The 23663-nt window shown below is 40.8% G+C and overlaps 1 protein-coding gene across 1 annotated transcript; it reads right to left on the bottom strand.

Annotated features, from left to right (window-relative positions):
• Nucleotides 1-15657: 15657 nt before the first annotated feature.
• Nucleotides 15658-23546, bottom strand: mvk (mevalonate kinase). The gene is made up of 10 exons (XM_085293131.1): nt 23172-23546; nt 22775-22916; nt 22129-22273; nt 20352-20507; nt 19817-19920; nt 19627-19672; nt 19396-19486; nt 18869-18988; nt 16842-16995; nt 15658-15932 (listed from the first exon to the last, which is right to left on the bottom strand). The coding sequence occupies exons 1-10, from the start codon at nt 23247-23249 to the stop codon at nt 15781-15783; spliced, it is 1188 nt and encodes a 395-aa protein (XP_085149257.1). The 5' UTR covers nt 23250-23546; the 3' UTR covers nt 15658-15780.
• Between the last annotated feature and the right edge of the window lie 117 nt (nt 23547-23663).

The following is a 23663-nucleotide window of genomic DNA, read 5'->3' as shown; positions in this document are numbered from 1 at the left end:
GAGGTCAGCCCAGGCATTAATACGCCATGGCTCGGGGGAGCTACCTACTGTGACCTCCCCCAGCTTCCCTGAACAGAAGGGCACAGTCCTCAGGAGCCGGTACAGTGAGAGAGGGCCTCCCTCCAACACAGTCACTTCACATTAAGTCCACACACTGAGAGAGGGGGCGACAGAGAAAGATAGAAATGAGAGAAGAAAAAAGAGGCACAGAAATGAAGCATAAAAGAGCAAATGGACAAAGAAGGAGAGAAAAAGAAAAACAATATTCCGTGGTGCAATGTTGGGCAGGGAATAAAACGCGGGTAAAATCGACTGTGTATACAGACCCTTTCAAACACCACCAATCTTCATTGGCCAGACGGGGTGTGATATATGTGACTGTCTGCCAGCGTAAATTAGGCAGTCCAGCCCGCTGTGTGGTAAAGCATGACGGGGCCGGACAGTGCACTAACTCAGGCGGCCTGGTGCCATGCGCACCAGCTTCTCTCTGCTTTGCCGTGCCATAAATCACCAGCTGGGGGAAATGAATCGCTGTCCGTCCGAGCTGGATGCACCAGCTGGCATCGCCATCACCTGACCAGCAGGAGCCCGTGCCGACACTGGAGCGGCTGAAATCAAGAAAAATGAGGCATGGAGGCAGACGGAGCCATACCCCTGCACTCTCTCATTAGTCTCCTCTGGGCTTCCTCCACACTGAGCTCGTCTGAAGTGAAAGGGCACACAAAATATATTTCAGAGTGTCACCTGAGGGGAGGGAGAGAAAAAAAAGAGAGGAAGAAATGATCACCCCTGGTCTCCTCACAAATCTATGTAGAACTGAACTGGCAGACAGCATTAGTGTTTCTGAACACAGAGCTCTGAGAGACAGCAGGAGGGACCGCAGCTCGGGGAAAAGAAGAGGCAGCGTGTGGGGGACAGCTTTGTGTTCACTCTTATTTAATGGAGTTATTTTACTGAAAGTAATGACTCAACCCTATTGGGGATTCCACTCTGCATTCAGATGTAGTTAACGGAAAAACATGTTGATGAATAGATTTTCACTTTTCAATATTGCTGAGTTGCTAGTGGAGAGCCCACTTATATGCTGACCGCTGCGATTATGAGAAGCTGTGTGGGCGTCAGAACTGAGGCACTCATCAGGAAAATGGGTTGAAATTACATCAATACAGCCACACAGAGCATTGGAGAGATCTAAAATAATATATACTTGATCCTCTGCTATGGACATAAGGTTGCTGTTTACCTCTGGTGTCCGGAATTACGGATTCAAAACATTTTTCGCACTAATCTCTAACTCGTGTTGAGAAAGCAACAACTTTGCAATGAAAGTCACCGATGGATACGGATTCATTATGAAAATAGGGGAGTGTAAATGAACAGATGCTGCTGAAATTGACATTAAATTTGAGCCTAGTGATACAACACTGGGTTGCTGCCTATGATTGGCAAGGCCAATTTCCTGTGAACCCCCACAGCAGTTTTAGACTAAATTTCATTGGTCCTGCTGTAGTCCTGTGGAGGAGCAAGTCAATCACTGTCTGAGACATCGAGGATTAGCTCCTCTTTCCTGCTCAGATGAATTTGCCCATCATGCTGTGGTGATGAATGGCAGGAAGGCTGAGGAAATGTACTGTGGCCTCATTGGAGGTAGCAAGGTGAAGTCTGGCCTGGCAGCCTGCCCCAGGCTCGAACCTCACCCCCCACAGACGTCCAGGTGCACGCTCATATATCCGCAGCCAGCTCATCAGTCGGCTGGTCAGTCAGTAATAAACCACGGCATCAGTTTGACATCTGTTTTGACAAGGAAGTTGATTCCATCAGCCTGTCCCAGGGTCCCTGGATGCAGCAGATAGTGTCCACTGTGTCTCCTCTATTCATATGAAAGGGCTATATTTAAAGGTCAGCATAGTTTAAACCGCCTGCTGCTTAAAAACAACACATTTGATCTGGTATTGGGGAAAAATGTATTAAAGTTAAGCTCAACTCAACTCAATTTTTATGGTAATGTAATTACAAGCAAGCGAGCATGGTTTTATTACGCGCTGGTGACAGGATATCAGTTCCCTTTCATCAAAACATTCCCATCATGCCTCTGTGGATGTGGCTCAGTTGCAACAAAAACAACCGCTCTCCATTTCCTGTCCTCTTCTCTGCAGCTGTTACTGTCACCACCTTCTGCCCCCAGCCCTACCCTCACCACACCTCCTCCATTTCAGCTGTAATCATGTAGCCATGCAAATGCTGTGCGCTGAGAGGTTCATGTTGCCCTCTCTGGGACATCATTCCCAGCTGCCTGAGCCCTTGAGCTGACCACCCAGGGGAGGGAGAAGAGGAAGTCATTACTGCTATCACAGTCAGGCACAGTCCCTACACTGCCAGACAGCCCCTCCAACTCATAAAGTCCTTGACGACTTCACTAAAACATCCAATTTCAATCGGACCTCATTTATAATGACAAATAGAAATCAATCGCTCTAACCACTGCACACTCCTCCTGAATCTGCCTGCTTATTTGACTGCCCAAAATGGCACAGAAAAAAAAAAGGATCCCCCCTACCTCCCCTCCCCTCCCCTAACGCTGGTATCCTATCCACATCTCCGGGATATTCATAATTCATCATCTTCGATTCCTGACATCTGCCACTGATTGTGCCGACGGGTTGGCTGGAATTAGCCACTCCTGGGAGCAGCGTTAATGTGCTGGTAGGCAGGCACATGCATTGCGGCTGGGGAGGGGTTGCGGGGTTGGGTGGAGGATTGAGGCCGAAGCGGCAGGAGCCTTTCACACTCCTAATGTGTAATTAGGAGCCATTTTGGAGTGCTGACTTTCTCCACTGAAATTAGCTGCCTTTTATTAATCAGGCAGCCCAGTTCAATGGCACGATGGGTCTCCCTATAATCTAACACAAAATGTTGTTCTTAATTACGGAGGGGGAGAGGCAGCACACAGAGGGGCTACAGCTCCTGCATGATCCCCCAGGGTTCAATTTCTTAGCTGCAGAACACATGCAAATTGAACATTTACTGCAGCATAACAGTCCACATGCTGTGCTAAAAATAATAGTCAATAGATTATCAATTATTCTTCCAGCTTAAGCATAACAGCCCACATTTGGCATGCTTTGCATAATGCGAATGTACCTTATAACAAGCATACAAAGACCAGAACTCTCAGAGCCACAGTCTGTGGAATAATTTGCATTTGCTGAATGTCAACTCCACTTGAATGAGAGATCATACGTTATTATGTGATTACAAGCACTGGTCCTCCTTTGGAGAGTTAAGTGCTGTGACCCTGACCACGCTCATCAGTGCTGATGCCCTCATGACTACAGATGAGGTCTAAATACTTCACTGTTCATCCTCAATGGTAGCGATTTCTTTCTTTCTTTCTTTTCTCTCTCTGTTTTTTACTTTCCATTACACATCTAATGAGAAAGACAACAACTACACGAGACTATCTTGTGATAGGATGACATGAACTGCAGTGCCAATGAATACCACACCCATCTTTGAAAATGTTACATGTTTATACACCAGAGAAAAATACTTCAAATACAAACACCATAGCATTTTACAATAGATTTGGGCAGGGCCGTAAAGCAGAGGGCCCATTTCTGGGGCCCTTTTTCCCAGTACTCATCGTTTTGACTCCATATGTACATGTGCTCAGTTTTGTGACTATATTACACTCTCCTGTAGACATCTAGCACTCAAAACAATCTACATTTATAGTTTCTTGCATAAAAGCTGGGGGGGAAATTCCACTCAAAATGGGAATCTGCAAATTCCCTAACACGCTAGTAATAATTTTCAAATTATTAAATTATTCAAAAACATCTAAGTAAAGCTAATCATGCTGACTAAAAGAAACATCTTCCACATTGATAACCATCCTTGTTGAGTTAAACTGCTTTATTTGCTGCATCAAAAGTGTCTTGTTTGTTGGTTTCTTATCCTTGAGAAATCCTCCCTTTCACAGCAGTCCCAGATTTGGTTGGCTATGTTAAGAGTTGATTTAGTTCGCATTTCTTTAAATTGCTTCCCCCACAATATTATCCTCCTGTAAGTGAATGCAATCATGCAAAATTGCCACTTTTGTGTTTCTAGTGTTCCACAAAGCCTGATGCATATTTATGAATATTGTTGTAGTGCCAGCTATCCCTATAATCTTCTTGGGAAATGCACAAAAATCTATGACCAAATCCTTAAAATGGCTTCTTGACAAAAGTTTCTCTTACTACCAAGGGCCCTAACTGCTGATTAACAAACAATCACCACACAGAGATGGCACACTACTAATGTGAAGCGTATGATAAAGACCCCCTCTTGTCTCCTGATGGCAGTGCAGCAGGACTATCATATCACTGAGGTCATCTCTTGCTGCAAGGCCAAGTCCGATTTAGCATTCGGCATAGTGGCTGAACGAGAGGATAGCTTGTCACTCAAGCCTTATTGATGGAATCCAGAACAAAAAAATTAGATGCAGGGTCAATGAGTGAAGGTCCTGGCTTATCTCTGCTCAGCTTGAAACTGTGTCCAGTGGAACAGAAACTGTCACACAGGGTTAACACAGGCATGGACAGCAATTCTGAGAAATGGAAAATTGTCAAGAAAATTTATGGCTATGCAAGAAACAAAAGCCAAACTGTGACTGATTTATACAACACCAATAAACATGTGAAATGTGGAATGGGAGCCAGAGTGGTTTCACTTCAGAGTTTCACTACTTACTTAAAATAAAAGAAATGTTGATTTAATTTGAAAAAACAAAGTAGCAAACAAAATAAATTATTATTGCAATAATTAACTGAATAATAAAAAGTTCAAATTAAGATGCAACAACAGCTAGTGATATCCGTGGCCAAAATCATGACTGCTTTCTCTTATACGGTAAATCGCAAAGGCCACCATTCCTTTATGTTCTGCTTTCAAGGGGGCAGACTTTCTGGTAATTGTGGTCTCCAGGTTTGTTTCACATATTTTCACTCCAGTCCTTCTAACTGACAATTTTTGCAGAAAGGGTTTTTTGTAAAGCCACCAAATCTGACCTGTGAATCCTCAAATTATATATTTTTAAAAAGGCACCTAACTCAAGAGAAAAATTGGTGTTTGTTACAATTTAACAAAGAACTAAGTTTGAATTGTATCTTTAGATATTTTGTTACAAGCAGGCTATTTCAAAATATATAATTTGTTTCCATTTCTTTAGTTGAATCAATGAAAACTGCCAAAGATAACACAGTTTGACAGACATAAAATAATATTTTTGCACGTAAAATGAGGTTAACAAAGAGCTTGGCATATTTCGGCTGGACAATAGAAGAAGAAAAAAACTATCTACACCAGGTGAACAGTGTCTAAAAGTCATGTCATTAATGAAGCTGACCCTGCAGTTGATCCATTTACTGTTAGGGAAACAGAGGCTGAAGCATTTCAAACAGGAGAGAGGTGTAACAGTGAGTGTCTGCAGTCGTCTATAAAACACAGTGGAGGCTCTGTCACGTTTGGAGCTGCATTTCAGTCAGCGGTGTTGATCTTGTCATAATTTAAGGAATTATGAATGAAGAAAAGTACAGACAGATTTTGATCCACTATGCAATATAATCTGAAAAGCATCTGATTGGCAGTAGCTTTATTTTTCAACATGACAAAGATCCCAAACACACTGCCAATGCAGTAACAACATACCTGAGAGAAAAACATGGTGAAGAATAGGATAATGAATGTATTGTTTTTCGGTGACTGGTGGACGCTGTGACCTCACAAAAACAATAAAAAGAAGAAGAAGAAGAAGAAGAATGAAGAATTTAAGCATTAATTATAACATAATTTCACACAAAATGTTTAACAGAATGAAATGATTCATAAAATTCTATACAAAAGGTCAAAGATCCAGTCTGGGCAAGCAGCATTTTATTGCAGCAGCACACCGAGGAAGCAATAATTTAAACTACCTTATAAACTGGGCCATTTACCTTCTGATTGAAACCAATATAAAAATCACTGAAACATGAAGTAAATAACATTGATTACCTTGTAAGCAAGTAAACAGTTTGTTCCTGAAGCCAATAAACTGAAAGCAGAAAAAGATCAATTAAAGTGGGGAAGCAAAAGGGTTTGAGCAACTTTGACAATGTCAGAGTTATTACCTCTAAAACAGCAGGTCACGTCTTCCCAATATCCAGAAGTTACCTATCAAATGTTTTAGAACTGTGGAGTCAGCTGATCATGTTATCCAGCTGAAAAACACAGGCTAAGATGGGAAAGTGTCAGAGCACACAGTGAACTAAGCTACTGAGTATGGGGCTACATATCTCCAAACCACAATAGTGCCCATGACGACAACTATCTGCCACATAAAGTGGAAATGATGGGCAAGTTAGCATCAGAACTAAACTACAGAGTAATAGAAGAAGTTGGCTTGGTCTGATGAATCACCTTTTTTTTCTTTATAGCCATGTGTGTATGTGGGTCATTTAGCTCAGGGAGATGGCAGCAGGAGAAACTATGGAAAGAAGGCAAGCTCTTGGCAATGTTTGACTCAGAAACCTTGAGTCCCTGCATTTATATGCATATTATTTTGACATACTGCCTACCTAAACACTGGGTGGAGACCACATCTGAAGGCAGTGTCCTCTTTCAGCAGAATAATGCATCCTGCCAAACTGTTAAAAAAATAAAATAAAAATGTTCAGAAGTTGTTCTGGGGATTTAAAAAAATGTTGATTGGCCTTCAAATTCTCTAAATCCCAAGTCAATCTGCGGCATGTGCTGGAAAAACAAATAACTAAAGGCTCCCATTCAAGAGCACAGCATACCTAAAGACAGAAATCAGGTTTTCATCAAAGCTCAAGTTACAAAATGAAAGTTTTGACTGTATATATATATTTTAAAAAGTTGCTTGTCTTTTAAAATATGTCACTAATTGGCATCAGGTACTTTTCAATAAACCTTGTGGCAAATTTAATGCCTGAACCTACCAACTACTTATATTTATAGAAATGGGCTGTGAGCACAACACTGGCATATTATCACCTCTCAAGTCGATATAGTGAACTTGTTAGAATTACACATTTACTAGACCCGCAGTCACATTAACATTCATTTTGAGTCCTATTTATGTCCTCCAAGCAATATAAATCCCATATTTACATAATCTTTACATCCTATTTTGTCAATAAACTGTTAGATACTGGAGTTTTGCAGAGTACCAGTGGTGATGTTTTCTATGGGCTCTTTGCAGTTCTTACCGCGTTCACAATATGTTAATATAAAATGTTGATCTGTGTAAAGGCTTTAAACAAGTTCACCCACTGAGATTGAATCGCAATTAGAGTTCTCTTCCAAATTATCCTCATTATAAGATAAGATCAGCTTATACCAACCTTCTGTCCCCTGTTCAGCAGCAGCCAATGAATTTAGGAACGTGCCCTAATTCTTAGAGGGAAAAAGGCAGAAGAAAAAGTCACTATAAAGGCAGAAGTAGCACTGTAGCAGTTGGAGTGTTATAATTAGCATTCAGAGTGAAAGCAGGATTATGTGTCCATTGGCAGAATTTCTAAGTTCTGGCCCAATGGACAGAGAGTAAACTCCACAGGGGACTCCCCAGGGAGCAAGGCATGCTGGGTTTGAGAGGGGTTATTGGACTGTGCTGTCTCTCTGACTGTGAGCCACTGGGGACCAGAGCAGAGGTCCCTGATGGTGCACTGAAGCCTGAGTGTGACACCTGGGCTGTCTGTCACGGCCACAAACACTGACAATGTGACACTTGACAGGATAGAAGTTGAGGCTGCAACAGCTGAAGTCAAGACCCGGCTGACAGTAAGGATGAGAGGCGTGCAGTTCAACTCAATAATTTCCCCGACACACTTAAATCCAACCCTGCTTGTCTCCTTCCTCCGTTCTCTTTCTTCGGTGTTCATGGCCCTTTAAATAAATCAGGGTCCTGAGGAGGCTGAACCCATCAATTAGAGTCGTCTGATGAGACCGGTGTGTATTAATCAACAGTGTGAGGCGTGTGACAGGCTGAGAAGCGACAAGATGAAGGGCTGCACTGCCAGAGAGCTTTAAGAGGAGCACTGACGAACAGGCTCTTAAGATGAATTTCCCAGTGTGCATCGCTAAACTAAACTGATATCCAATTATGTTTCCCACATCGACAAGCTAACCGAGCAGCTGCGAGCAGCAAAGGCTTGCAGTGTCAGAATTGGCCAGGCGCAAGGCAGAGAAACTCAGGACCTTGAAGGAGATGTCACAAGGAGGCTGGAGTCAGTCGCTTGAGTGAGCGATGGTCCACACGCTTGCCTGAAAGCATGACATTGCCGAAGGGGGAAAAACACCATTTTATCATTCAGTGCGATTCGCACCCTCTCTCCCTGTCAAACATGCCATATGTCCCCGTCACAGGTCGTCTTGCTGGCTTATCGAGTGTGACAGGGCTATTCACACACTGCTCCCAATCAGACACCATCTCCTGCAGAAAAAAAATCACCACTATAGCACAGTGACGGGCTGTCAAGCAGAGGGCACCAATGTCCACAGGGCCTTGGCTGAGAGTCTGCCCATCTGGGGGAAGGGGGCAAAGGCCAGAGGTTATGAGCTCAGGCATCCATACATGGTACACCTCACCACAGACTCACACTGTTGGCACTCTTGTCGTAATTCAGTTTGCAACAAGAACAAATTCAGTTTTAATTCAAACTGCATTTATGTATTGAAATAATTTCATGCAGTTTTTTTTAAGAAGTGTGACATTTTTCATCTTGGTTCTAACACTCTCTTTAAGTGCTCTGTGAAATAAATATGACTTGACATTTCACTGGATGACGCAGATCATTGTGACTGTGGAACAGGTTATTTGCCTGACAGGAAACAAAAGTACTATGTAAACCTTACCTGGGACTTTGCACTGGGATGTGGTTCTCAGCCTATTTTCCTAACCACTAGACCTTACAACCCAAAATGTGCGATGCCAGTTTGTGGTCACAAGTGAGTACAACCAAAAGTCACAGAAATCCATTTTTAGGGCACACAATCTGAGCTCTGAAGAGTTGCTTCTTACTTCTTAGAGTCTGCAAATGTTTACTTTGATGCCAAAGAATCTCATTGGTACTTAGCCACTTGGCTCCAAACACAATGACACTGCAGATGCTGAATATATTCACTAAGTGAGCAATCAGTTGCAAAGTGGGCTGAAAATTACACTTATCCCCCCCATGATGATATGCATAGAGAAATAAATCAGAGAGCAAGAGAAGAAGCAGTGGGGCAAGGGGGAGAAGTGGTATCACCTGATCTTAAAAAAGGAGCGGGATGTGGCAACTCAACTCTTCAGAAAAAGCGATAGAACCCTCCTGGCACATTTTTATAAGAAAGATTTCTGTGAAATGATTGCTAATCTATGCAAAAAAGCAATCAGTGACTCATTCATAATGCATGAGCAACGAGATACCAATTTTGCAACGCTTTCGGATTATTAGATGTTATCGTGAATGCAGCAGATGAAATATGAACACTCCTACCTGGCCCATTGTAATTACATGACTGCAGCAGTCCAGAGATACATGGCGAGAGGGAAAATGCGAAGAAAGAAACATACAGAGAGACAGACAAACCATCAGATAGAACATCCATTACCATCTGACTGCAGATAGCTCTAGATGGGAATATTTGTTTCTAACAGCTTTATGTATCCATTTGTGCCATGATTTATCAACCTAAAAGCTGTGGTTTTAAGTACATCTGGCTGACGTTTTAATGGTCCATCAATCACATGGTGTCATGTGATAACATTTTGAGATCATCCGCCTCCCTGAGCCTCTGAGGAAAAAAACCCCCGAATCCAATAAATTGGCTGCAATCCCAGGGAAATGATGAGAACCTATTTCGAATTCAAAGCAAGTTCAAAGTATGAATGTTAGATAAGCTGCTTCTCAAATTAATGCAAATCAAATTTCATTTAGGATGTTTTTGTTCTATATAGACCCTCATGTACTGAATATATTTCTGTGCCAGTATCTAAGCCGCAGTTAAAAGCCTGACAAAAAACCCATTCCTGTTTGGATTATTGGATTCAGATTATTTCATGAATTAATGCAATGAACTCTTAAAGTAGAATGCTTTTCTGGTGCAACAGCCCTACATGCACTCTCATCAAAGAAGTAAAAATAATTAAGCTAATTCAACATATCTTCACTTGGGTGTGACTTGTTTCTTTTAATTCAAGCAACAGAAACAAGCGCAAAGTTACAAACCTTGACCTTACAAGTCTCACAAGCTCACATTCATCTGGCCCCATATGAGCCAGAGTAGCATGTAACACAGCTTCTATTCTTCCTTCTTCTGTTTAAAATTGTAAAAAAAAGAAAAAGAAAAAAGAAAGAAAGCCAACTCTTTTTTTAAACACGAGTGTTAACGTGTCTGGATAACACCTGGAAGCCTTGTGAAAAGCGCTGACAGATTTCATACTTTTACATTCACGGCAACTTCGACACCAGGGATTTGCTCTTAAAACGGAGCACAGCAAGGATGAAGGGTGGTATAAAAATCAATGAGGCTTTTCAAAGGCAACATGAAAAACCAGCGCCTTAGCCTGCAATTAAACAAGAGCGCTCCTGGCACTGAGGGATGACAGAGTATGTACAGGTGCCCTCGACTTCACAGGATCAATTACAGGATCAATACTACAACATGATACAATTCCATGATGGAAACTGAGACGTGGACTGGAGCTGCTTTGCGTCATGTGCTTCAGATGTTCACAGTAAAACAGCTCAAGCTGGTCTGTAGCTGTGGAGCCATTTCATAGGCATGAAAGAAGCCTCGTTCTAGACCAAACAGATCCTCCAGGTGGAAACCTCTTTTGAAATATTACTGTCTGTGTTAAGGCCAGTTTAAAAGGGGATTACAAGTCTGGAGGTTGGGGAATATATGTGTGTCTGTGTGTGTATACACATGATATATACATATATTATATCACCATGTTTTTTAAAAATAGTATTTTGTAACTATGGATTCCAAATGCCCAAAAATGAAATCTGTGGATGAAAACACTGCTATTTGTTTTATTATAAAAACTGTTTTAATGTGATTCATTTGCACAAACACATGTAGGATTTACAGTGACATGCATAGCTTTAGCTTTATATTGACTCTGTTTCAAAACAGGCCTATATGCTAACTTAGTGTTCCTCCTCTCTACAGTTCTTCCATTACAGGCTAAAATCTCAACATAATGCAATATTTACTCCTCAGACGGCCGATTAGTTACACCTTAATAACACCAGGTTGGACCCCCTGTTGCTTTCAGAACTGATAATTAGGCATGAAAGCATCACAGAGTTGCTGCAAATTTAGTGGTTGCCACATCCACCACATCCCAAAGGTGCACTATTGGATTGAGATCTGGTGACTGTAGAGGTCATTTGAGCACAGTGAACTCACTGTCATGTTAAAAAAAAAAGTTTGAGATGATCTGAGCTTTGCGTCATAGTGAGTTATCCTGGTGGAAGCAGTCATCAGAAGATGGGTACACTGTGGTCATTAAGAGAGCAACAACATGCAGGTAGTTTGTGATGTTTAAATGATGCACTACTGATAATAAGGGGACACGTGTGCCAAGACAACATCCCATGAAATCATGGACACATGCTTTCATGTTGTTTACCCCAAATTCTGACGCTACCATCCAAATGTTGCAGCAAAATTAAGGCTTCCAGACTGTAGTATAATTTAACTTCCTAAGACCCAAACTTTTTCATGCATTTTTAAATTTCTCTTTGCCATTTGGGCTGGATGAATGTAAAAACAAAGAATTACCAGTTTTGTTTCGTTTTGTTTTTTTACCTGATTTTTATTTCTGAGAAAAATAAGATCCACATATGAGGACATTCGTTTTAAATTTTGATAGAACAGTGGCAATATAATGTCCTTGTAAGTGGATATCAAGCTCTTGTAGAGCAAAATTTTGTATTTTCGTCTAGACAACCCAAAATGTGATATCCACATATGTGGACACCAGGTCCAGGAGGTTAAAACTATAAATAATTTACATTTTTAACAGATATTAAAGGTTTCCAGAGTTTTAGTGTCAGTTAAAAATATTGAATTTCAATACCTTAGAGCAGATACTTACTTTAACTTTCCATTCAGTGAAATTTTAGCTGCGATTAACACTGACTACCATTTTTTAGCATGCTAAACTATGATGGTGAATATTGTAAACATTAGAATTAGCATGACCGTGTTAGCATGCTAACATAAAGCACTGGTCTGCAGATGGGGTGTGATTAAAAAGTTTTAGCTGTAGCACCAAAATAAAAACAAAAAACACAAAAAAACCTACCTGATATAAAAATGTTATGCCACCACCTTGAAGGTGGTGGCATAACATTTTTATAAAATGTTGCACTGCTCCTTCTCCATTTGCGCTGCTTCTTGACCACTTGTGTGTCCAATTTTATTTTGTGATGGAGGACAAATCTGGCGAGTAAGCAAGGTGGTTTGGCCATAAATGCCTGACTAGCACATGATGGCATACAACACAGTTTAGGTCTTTTGTGCTCAATGTTCTCCCTCAGAAGCCTCGGGACATTACAGTAGGACTCAGTGATGACAGTATGGCCCTGGGTGATGAATTCAAGGTGCACAACCCTGTTAAGGTTGAAGAAAATTACAAGCATGCTCCTGACCCGATATACCACCTTCAGGCTAGCAAACTGGACAGTTCCTCTGAAAACCGCTATTTGGTCTCTGGGTCATAGCTGAGAGCCACAAGCTCTCGTCACCACTGATTATCCTTGGCATGAAGCTTGGGTATGAGAAGGATGTTTGCTCTTTGCACAAGTTTGAAGCCCATGATGAAGTCAAAAAGGCACAATGGGATTTCCAGGGAGTGCTCTAAACATAAGAAAGCTAGCAGTGTTACACAAGGAGATAACCTTGAAGGAGAAGGCAACCAAACTACACTTAAATCATGTATGGATTAAAAAAAAAAATTTTAGCCTCACATTTATTTGTTTTTTGTTTGGTTGAGTAGAATAATTTCCATCCTTCAGACCCCTGAAGATAATTTTAATAAACAAACCAAAACTTCCTCCACCACCGAGCGTTCACAGGACAGAAGTATTTGCAAATCCTAAAAAAAATGAGTAACTCTGGTTTGTCTACTCAAGTCACAACCACTGGATGATGATTAAATGCTAAAACTGTCACAAAGCACAAGCAGACCAGACTCAAAGTGAGCACACTCACACTAAGGCATAGCAGACCGATTAACACTGTAGCAACAAAGTGTTTTTAATTATGCACTGGGTTACTTTATCAATAATGAAAAAACTGTCTTAGTTGTTCATCATGCTTTTTGAAAAAGTTAATCATTTAATCAAAGAGTAAGAACTAAAAGCACTTCTTGACATATTGGTGAATGTAAACCTGAATCCTTCGAGATCTTCGACGGCCCTCCCGCACCATGCTGCCTTAATCGGACCCCTGCTGAGAACACCGGCCACCGACCTCGACTTAGTAAAAGGGCAAACACCCCCAGGAGGGTCATGCAGCTCATCGTGACAGAGAGGATCATCATGATGTTGATTCTGCCTCTGTCATTGTGTTCATTTGAATGCTGGGCAGAGGAGGGTTGCGCAGATATTTCCTGCTGTGTGCCAATTCCACATCCTCTTTTAAAGATATGAAGACATATAATTCAATCAGTACAAGACGTTTCCCATAATAACAACCCAATAACAAACTGTGATCCAAAAGCCTATAGATGCAAATGCAGACGTTCGCTGTGGGAAGTCATACACTAGATCCCCATTGGCGAAACCAGTAGACATCAACATGATATCTTGTCAGTCAGGTCTAATTCTGTATTCAAACTTAATGGCTCCTGACAAGCATTTCACCAGTCGACCGGGGACCAGAGGGAATGTGCTACAGTGTGCATGACCACTCAGCAAATTCACATTTAGCATTTTATTCCTCCTGCTTGGACAGAATGAATTATTCATCCCAGATTGTATCACATTGATCCACACAGACAAAACTCCCTAAAACCCCTCAAAATGTTAAATGTTAAATGGTTTGTACATCTCGCTCCTCGCTGCGGGGACAGCGCACGTTTTTTCCACTGTATCTCTCTAATTTTGACATTCTCCCTCTATCCTTGACCCCCTTCCTCACTCCCTCTGTTATCTGAAATCATCTTAGGCCTGCTCCTTAGATTCTATTCATCAGAGCAGAAAGAAGCAGGCGCTGACACTGATATAAAAAAAAAAAATACCATCTGTGCCTCGCAGGGCTAAAAGGAGCGAAAGAGAATGAGACAGAAAAGAAAGAGAGGGGCTTCAAATAAAACTGGCTCCGTTGTCTCGCTCTTTTCCCCCTCCCCTCCTCGTCAATGCCATTTCAATTGAAAAGCGCAGTGGTAATTAAATTCCAGCAGGGGTTAGGGGCAACTGTGCGGCACGCTGACGGGGGGCTGCCCTGACAAAGATGACACAATTCAAGAGGACAGAGGGGGCGCCAGGCAGAAAAAGGAGGGAGGGTGACAAATGCCGTATATTCACGCACGGTGCCAGATTTGTACTACTCAATCTTTGTGACATTTACAAAAAAAAGCAGAAAATGAAATAGATATTCAAACTCAACTGAATCCCCCAATGACCTTTTCCCCAAATCAGTGAAATTCTAAACAGATCCGTCTTCTCCATCTGCGACATTTGCAGAAAACTCTGTAATGCTTTCAAGGGAGCGATTAGGTGGAGAAGAATTTGGGAAAGCTGGTTTGTGTGTGTGTGTGTGTGTGTGTGTGTGTGTGTGTGTGTGTGTGTGTGTGTGTGTGTGTGTGTGTGTGTGTGTGTGTTTGCATGTCAGCACAAACGCGTGACTCAGAAGGACACTCGTCATTGATTCACATTATAGTAGCGCTAATCCAGAGGCTCCAGAGAAAGTCACACACTCCTGCTTTCCCTCTTTCCCCATTCTGTATTAGCAAAACAACACAGCCGGTTAGCCTTTCACTGCAAAAACTAACAGACCATAAAATAGTGACATTTTACCAAAGTGCTGGAGAAATTATAGACGCTCTCAACAAGGAAACAACTGAAATCACATCAAATTCTTTGGTTTTAGCATAATTAGAATACATTTTAGCACACCAAAATGTCAGAGCAATGCAGCAGTGCATGATGGGATTCAGAGGTTTTTAAATGATTTGCATCATTTTTAAATATTTCATGAGAGTGAAATCTGTTGAGTTTGACTTTGTTCTTGTTAAATAATGTCTCATCGTCATCACAACATTGTATTAGAGGAGTATTATTTCAGGATTGGTGATCTTTTAATGTACTAAAATATACTGACCCCTACTGCTTTAAGCATTTGGAAGAAAATATAACTTAATCCTGCCAGTGTTTCACTTCCATGTCAGTCAATTTTATGAGTGCCGTCTTCTGCAACTCTCCTTCCATAAAGAAGCATTTGTGCAACTCTGATGCCACCTACTGGACTTAGATGTCAGTGCACAGGCTCGTAAACCGTGAGTACATTTTCACTGAATAAGAAGTGTTACCCAAAACACAACATAGTTCAATCGTCACAGATTTAAGAGAGATTAGACCGCCCCATCCCGCCCCATCCCACCCCACCCTGCCCAGATTGAAATGCTCCTTGGTCCATTCGGCCTCCTTTATTAGTTCAGTATACCGCAGGTCTTGAGATAATAAAAAGCCCACTATTACATCTGTCCTCCTTCGCAGACACTGCCACGGGTGAGTCTTAGTAGTAATTTAAAATCTCCAGAATTTCCTCCTTAACAGAAATGGCCGAATGCTGCTGGACACCTGGCCCACCAATGCTTGTTTCCCAGCAGTCAAAGCCACAGTCTTTCAACTCCTGCACTGTACTCTGGGCCATCAGGGAGTTGGTTTCTATAAAACAAGCCAGTTACAACAGGTAATATAAGACAAGGTCAAGACAGGGATAAAAGTAAGTCACTTCAGTTAATAAGCTGAGGCAGACTTGTGTGCTCTGTGAGACTGTACCAAACATCTGCTGCTTTTTGCAAAGGAAATGGTCCAAAACAGGGCTTGACATCATCTCAACAGTAAGGATGCAGCTGCATAGTAATACTCACAGTAACCACACAGACTCAGATGAAAATGTAAAGCTTCACATTCAAGAGCAGCTTTAAAACACAAAGATAAAATAACTTAATCCTCGCTTCCTTAACTTAAAGAGCTGCGCTATAAAACCCTCTGAGAGCATGTAGACTAGACAGATATGAAACACTTGGAAATTCCCTCAGTCAGAAACATTTGCTAAGAAAACAAATAAAAAAGCCTTTGGAAATCTATTTGGTGTGGTTAAGACTTGTTAAAATTCGGTATGTTACAGGCTGCAGGCATAAACAAAGGCTGAACTTGCAGGTTCCCTGCTTGTTTGCTTTGTCAAAGAGAGGATGATACAAAGTTTTCTTAGAACCAATTGCACAGTAATACTTGCATACCAAAGACGTTTTCTTGCACAGCCTGCTCATCATTTTCTGCCACTCAAATCGTTAATATGAGAGTGAGGGAGAATTTGAGGGGAAAAAAAACAAAAACAAACTTGCTGTCAGCAGGAGCCTGACAGTTTAGCTCTTCAAACATTCCTCATCAAAATTAATTCATTACAAGACTGAAGACCAATCAGCTGAAGGATGTGGAAAAAATGAATGATTAATTTGAATTATGCAAGTCATCTAAACTGCAAAGGTACTTATAACAGCAGATAAAGTACATTCCTTTAAAATAAATTACTCTTCACATAATCATTTAAAAATGCACAATAAAAAGCACCTGGTCTCAGAAGCGTGATGCCACAGCCTCCTCCCCCTGCACCTGTTAGCTTGCTGTGGAGCCCTTTGGCCAGTGTGACCTGGCAAAGTCTGTCCAGGGCAGGGTGCCCCACCCCCATCACATTCAGATGGTGCTGGTTGATATCAATGAGTTCCTTTAAAGGGTATCACACAGCTGTTGGTTAATTCATACATGCTACAGGGAGAAAATCAGCTGTGTGGTTTAGACATTTTCAAAACAGCACTATGCTACAACAGTTAACAACACTAGCTAATGTGCACTAACTTTTGTCTAACTAGGTTAGACAGCTAGCCTACACTTGCGTAGCTAGCAACTGTATCATGCCGGAGTGTAAATACTATTCGGCTAACCTGCTAATGTGGTCTAACATGGTCTTGACTTTAGCCAGGAAGTTATTTTGGAAAACAAAGTGATAACTTTGCACAACTAGCACCCCTTCTCTGATCACCTCAAAGATCAAAGTCAGCTTTGTCTCAAGTATACAGTATATTTCTTAGGTACTATACATTATACAGTACTGTGCAAAAGTCTCGTGTCGCCCCTCATTCTTAACATTTTGAGAAATAGGTGGAGAGATTTACTGAAATGTGCAAACATACATGAAAATACAATATTTAAGACCAAAACAAAGTGAATGATTCTAACAAGCTTGAAAGTCAATGCTTGGTATAACCACCTTTATTCTTCAACACAGCCTAAACTCTCTAAGGCAAGCTTTCTTGTCTTTTCTATAAGTAGTCTTCAGAAAAAGTTCTTGGGGCTTCTTGAAGGACATTCAAAGCTCTTCTTTGGATGTTGGCTGCCTTTTGTTCTGTTCCCTGCCAAAATGCTCCCACACTGCTTCAATAACGTGGCGGTCCGGGCACTGAGGAGGCCAATCCATGACTGATAATGCTCTACTGATGTGTTTTTCTATCCAGGTATGCTTTTACTGCACTGGCAGTGTGTTTGGGATCATTGTGATGCTGTTACCAATCAGATGCTTTCCAGATGGTATTGCATGGTGGATCTTTTTTTTTTTTCCTTCTTTTGCCCTCCAACTTTCCTCAAATTTTTAAGGACACACACACTGCCCCAAGATATGACAAGTTTTCAGCTAATAGTTCTTTTGAAAACACTTTGTTGGTACAAAAATACTATTTTATGTCTGCAGTACTAATTCAACTAAAGAAATCGGAATACATGTTTTGTGAGAAGTTGCCAGTAACAAAGTGCCTAAAGATATAATTTATAATTGTTTCTTTGCTAAGTTGTCTATTATGTGTAGACAAAACTAGTTTATCCCTTGAGTTAGGTGCCTTTTTATGTTTAAATGATTCATAGGTTAGTGTTAAGTAGCTTAACAAACAAAAAACACTTCTGGGAAAATGATCAGGTACAGGGACTGGACTGAAATGACTGAAAAAGCAGCCAATGTCCAAAGAAAAACTTATTTCAAGAACTTCAGAAAGCCTGGAGAAATATTGCTGGAGTCCGTATGTCTGTGAAGTTTGTCAGTCATCCAGGTCATCATACTCTAAGGAGCTTGGAAAGAAAAGCATCTGAACTTCTTTAAGTTTCTTGAAGATGTTTCACACCTTGGCTCGTGTGATAAGGCAGAGGATCACAAGGGGGTCCATGACCCTCTTAGTGATGCTCCCAATAGGGCTTAAAAATCTGGTACTCTCCACCAGTTGCTCTCAGAACTGAAGAAGCTTCCCGAATGAGAGGTGAAACGTCTTCAAGAAACTTAAAGAAGTCCAGACGCTTTTCTTTCCAAGCTCCTTAGATTGCTGGAGACCGCTTAAATAAATAAATAAATAAATAAATAAATAAATAAATAAATAAATAAAGTGGAAACCAAATATAAAGAAATGAGGGGTGGCTCAAGACTTGTACAGTACTCCACAATACATCTATTACATTATTTATTTTAGATGCAGCAGACTTTCAAAAAGAAGTAACACTGACATTTAATGACATGTTTATAACGCAAACTGCTTCACAAAATCAACTAATATTTGTACCTCTAGAATATTGTAATGCTCTCCTGTGATGGGCTCGCAGGTCATCTCTGAGAGGACCTTCTCACAAGTGCAGGAAATGGCATCAACCGAGTCAAGAACAGGTACCATGATGGATGGAAACTACAGGAGGGGAACACAAAACCCAAAGAGATGAACTTTTCCAACATCACTCGTGCAATACAATAACATCTGTACACACATATTTTTTTTAATGGCTGTTTTCTGATGGATAAGCTGCATACAAATACAGATTCTGGGATGGCAGGTTTGACTTGTGCTCTAGCTTGATCACAACACTGTCACAACACCATTCAGGCCGAATTCTCTGTCTCAGACAGAAATCTGCACACCTGCTGGTGTCACCAAGGCAACAGCGCACAGGGGTGCCGGCTAAGAGTTTAATTTTAATATTTTATGAAGGCACTCAACACCACACGCAGGAGTATCTGCCAAGCAAAAGCACCGCCTATTATATTAATTACAGTGTCGGCAAGTAACACACGGGGGAGGAAGAAACCATTTAGTACCTTGTTAATTTTGTCCTTCACCCCGGCAACAAGTACCTTGGTGCTTCGTGGTACTTTGGTGTTAGTGAGGAGGATTCTTAATAACGGCACCCTGGAAGTAAAACAGACAGATCAGAGGGTTCATTCAGACGTATTATTCTGGTGCTTTACTGACGTATTAATTTTGTCCAGACAATGAGTTTGTTAATTGACCCTTTAAACAAAATCTAATTAATAATCCTTCTTTAGTACCTGCTCAGCGGTATTATCTTTCCAGCCAAGAATCTGAGCATGCCGCCTACGTAAACCAAAGATGAATCATTAAAATCACAATAATCAGATAACAATGAACAATGATGGTGCAAAACTCTGATGAGTACATGAAAGAGTGCGGTACAAAAATGAAGGAAGGTGTAACAAGCTACACATTTTAATGCCTCACCCCACGTTCCTACAGCATTGTCCACTCCTGAAGGATTACCGTGGATGATCATCTCCCCTTGGAAAGCCCAACTGTTGATTAGCTCCAGTTCCTCCTGACACCACCTGACACCAGTCATACCAAAATAAAAGGAAGAAGTGTCAAAATCCTAAAACGATTATATACGAGACAGTTTTTTAAAAAAAAAAAGAGGCAGTTGTTATAAAATCTGGAAATTTAGCCAGAAAATGTTAAAAGTACTGGTGTAAAATGCAATATCTTTTGTATTGTGAACTGCAATACAAGTTGTGTTGTGGTGCTGACCAAACCCATCCATTAATTTTTCTTTTTAACAAGTTGAATGTTATAATTTAAGGCCTCACCTTCAACTTCAAACCAAAAGCCTGTGTGACACCATTTCCATTGTGTGATGTGTAATTTAAAATTTTACGCTTGCTGTCCCATTTTTGCAGCCCTGCCGTGACGCCTATACAAAACGGCAGCTGACAGCTACCGCATACAGAGCTCGTGATGGAGATGGAGGCCTGAACATTACCTGGCAGTGTGTTCCCACTCTTTGAGAGGAGGGGGGATGGCTCCACTTGCGCAAAGCAGAGCTGCAGCTAAACACACAGAGTAGGCGGCACTTGACCCGAGTCCTGCTCCAGTAGGCAGCTCTGACCACACAGTCAGCGTCAAACTGGGCAGCTCACTGAGAAAACAAATACAGAAACTGCTTTTATAGAATTTAAATTGTGTATATGTATGACTTTTGACTGCATATGCACTGAAACGGTAAAAAAATAGTTGCAGATAATAGAAATTTGCAACTGTATCCCCAAAATTAGAATGAACACAACCTGTGAGCATCACTGTAGATTTAAAAATCCTACTGATTACTTCTCATTTACAATCAGCTATCAGTCATTTTTAATATATAGAGAATACTTCATTAAGTAAAGTACATAATATGGGATATTGCCTTCTGTACAGTCATGTGACTCTTACAGCACACATGTACACTACTACATTCAACAGAAACTTGACACTTCTGTCAATGCCTGTCAGGGACGCTGCTTTTGGGCAGAGGTGAATACTGTAAACTAAATGTCCAGCTCTTCTTTCTCTTTAGAGGAAAATGCATACAGGCACTAGGGCACAGACTGGCTCAGTGCCAGACGCTCATTAGCGGGGATCCTGTCACAACCCATCACCTCTCTCAGACATGCCACCGCCTTGTCAACGCCGATTAAACCTCCCAACAATCTGCAGCTTAATGCTCCTCAGCATCTTTTCTGTTAACAGCTGCCGAAGCAGTTAATACTAACATCCAACCAATACCTTTAACATCTTCATTTTAAAGAAGAGAAACTTTTCCCTGAACCTAATCTACTTCACTGGTAACTTAGATGTTTGGAAATTGAACTTAAAACTACATTTATTGCAAGTGGGCACAAAACCAAAACTAATACAATCTACTGTAATGTGTATATCATTTTAATAGGGACATCTAAATATAAACAGAGTTATCACTGAGCAAACAATAAAATCTGAAATGCAAGAAACCCCACTATTATACGCCACAGAATACAATGGTACACACAATAAATAGCCCTCCCTGACGCACTCTCATGCACACACTCACAAACACACACACACGCACGCACGCACACACACAGAAAGACTGTAGAGTTTAAACAAGACAGAGTCATTTTGTCATTTGTCATTATTTGTCTGCACACTGTCTGAATCACCAGTAGGTGGGGAAAGTAATAGCTGCAGCCATTTTCAGTTGCACCACCTCTGGGCAATGAGTTTACAGCTGCAGTCTTTCATCATTTTTACTGGACTTCTCTTTTGAGTGTTTACTTTTGAGAGTTTGCCTTTAACACTTGTGTAACCTGTGAGTTAATATAGAAATGAAACTTCATCTTTTTTCAGATGTTATAACAGAAATATAACATAATTACTATCCTGTACTTACTAAACATCAAAGACTTTGACTGCTTTAGACAAATGACCTTTAACCCCCACTACTCCTAGAAAAGTACACAAGAGTCATGATAACAGATTTCCTGTTACTCAGCACAAAATGTTCCTTCTAAAATAATGTTAAATTTTACACTGTAACGCTCTGTCTCAGAATGAAGTACCGATATTTTTTTAAAGAGTTCAGTGAGTGATTGACTACAGGTTTTTAAAAAGGCACGAGTTATTACTTTCCTATGTGCATAGAGAGAACATTTTCATATATACACCTGCAATTTGTTGATGCCTTTGTGACAAAAATGGCTACAGATGTGCAAATGATGAGAAGAAGTCCTCTCTCTCACCCTGATCCAAACAGCGACAGGTAGAGGTAAAGGAAGGATAAGTTGGCCATGCTGCAAGTATCCAAGCTTCCATTGCTTACGCCAATAAATTCCCGCAGTCTCCTCACAAGTTCAGCATCCAGGCATTGCACCTCATCCCTCTTACCTAATAACATCAATTAAAAGGTATATCACACCAATGCACTTTGATCTGTAACTGTACAAAACCAAAGCATATAGTTTAATCTAGCAAATTACTTAAAAACCTGTTAATTAAGACTGTCTTTAGTTGGCACATCCAAAGGCTGACATTATAAAAAGACAGTAAATGGAAATTTACAGCTGCAAAAAAAACTCAATAAATATTTCTCACCCAGAAGCTCGTAAATTTAATCACTTTGGATGGTGGTGAGTTTATAGTACTGTCAATGATTCTCAAATAATTATGGGAAATACAGTAAATGAGTTGCACTTTTTTCCTACTTTTTCCACACTAAACACCTTTGTCTCCCATTTAGACACAGACTGGTGTTACAGTGGATATACTGCTGTACCACCAACATTAGGCCAAAATTGGTATCAGTACTAAAATTTCACTGTAGGATGCTTGAACTGCGCGCAATATCATAAAAACAGAATTTGCAGGAGCACCTCTGATGCACCTTACCATAAGTAACAAGCTGCTTCAGTTGTGAAAGGTCCCAGCTGAGGAATGTGTCGATATTGGGCAGGTTGATGCAAACCTTGCCAAAAGTATCGGCTTTCAATCGCAAATATGTCCTCAAGTTTAAGCTCACAGCAAGAGCCACCTGCCATGAAGCAACATTAGAACAAGCAAAATGTTAAAGAGATAAATAAATAAAATCTCCTCTTTTTTTTATTTTTGGTTATTAACCTTTTCATCAAAGACATGCTGTAGCTTTATGATAACGGGGTAAATATTAAAATATAAAATGACACTTTTGCAATTGGACCGGTTGTTTGATAAATCTTAATTAGTCATATTTTTGCTAAGATGCTGACTGGTGCATTAAATGTCATTATGGTATCACTTCAGAGCTTACCTTTCCGTGAACGACTGCATGCTCTCCGTGTAGGATCGCCTTTCCAGGAGCTGACACGTAAAGGTCCGTCACTTGCATTTCTGTAAAAGCTTCCAGAACAGAGCACAAAATATGCCCAAATCTACGTAACTCAATTGCTTCAGTTCAACTTTTCACTGACAGCATTAATAAAAGCTAGCTTAGCTAATGTTAATCCGCTGAACAGGCAAGAAGCCGTAGACAGCTTAGTTCCACAGCACCGTCCTTTACGCGAACATTAATGACTGTTAATAACTTTACAAATTAATTTGGTGATTTAAAAAAATCATGGAGCAACACAACATTCTCTTCACGAGTATCTGAGAGTGTTAAACCGTGACCTGACACACGGGACGAGGGACGAGCGAGGATTTCCTGTGTCCAATCAACTCCCCTTCAGCTGGTCGAGCATATTTTCGTCTGGCCAATCAGCATTCAGAACTCTGCCACCACCGGGTGAGTTGGCCAATCATG

Source organism: Mchenga conophoros, linkage group LG12, assembly GCF_057382185.1.
Source record: "Mchenga conophoros isolate Kocher_MC1m ecotype Shallow Benthic linkage group LG12, M_conophoros_male_GT1.1, whole genome shotgun sequence".
NCBI classification, from domain to species: domain Eukaryota; kingdom Metazoa; phylum Chordata; class Actinopteri; order Cichliformes; family Cichlidae; genus Mchenga; species Mchenga conophoros.
Note: the sequence above shows the minus strand (reverse complement) of the source record. Positions and strands in the feature narration are given on the sequence as shown.

Bases quoted from the DNA above. Each gene is read 5' to 3' on its own strand.
- mvk (XM_085293131.1), bottom strand. From the start codon at position 23,249: ATGCAAGTGACGGACCTTTACGTGTCAGCTCCTGGAAAGGCGATCCTA. The intron at 19,921-20,351 runs GTAATGTTCAGG...GACTGGTGTCAG, and splicing joins GAGTGGGAACACACTGCCAG to GTGGTGTCAGGAGGAACTGG. The intron at 15,933-16,841 runs GTGCTTTTTATT...CTTGTTTTATAG, and splicing joins CATCACGCTTCTGAGACCAG to AAACCAACTCCCTGATGGCC.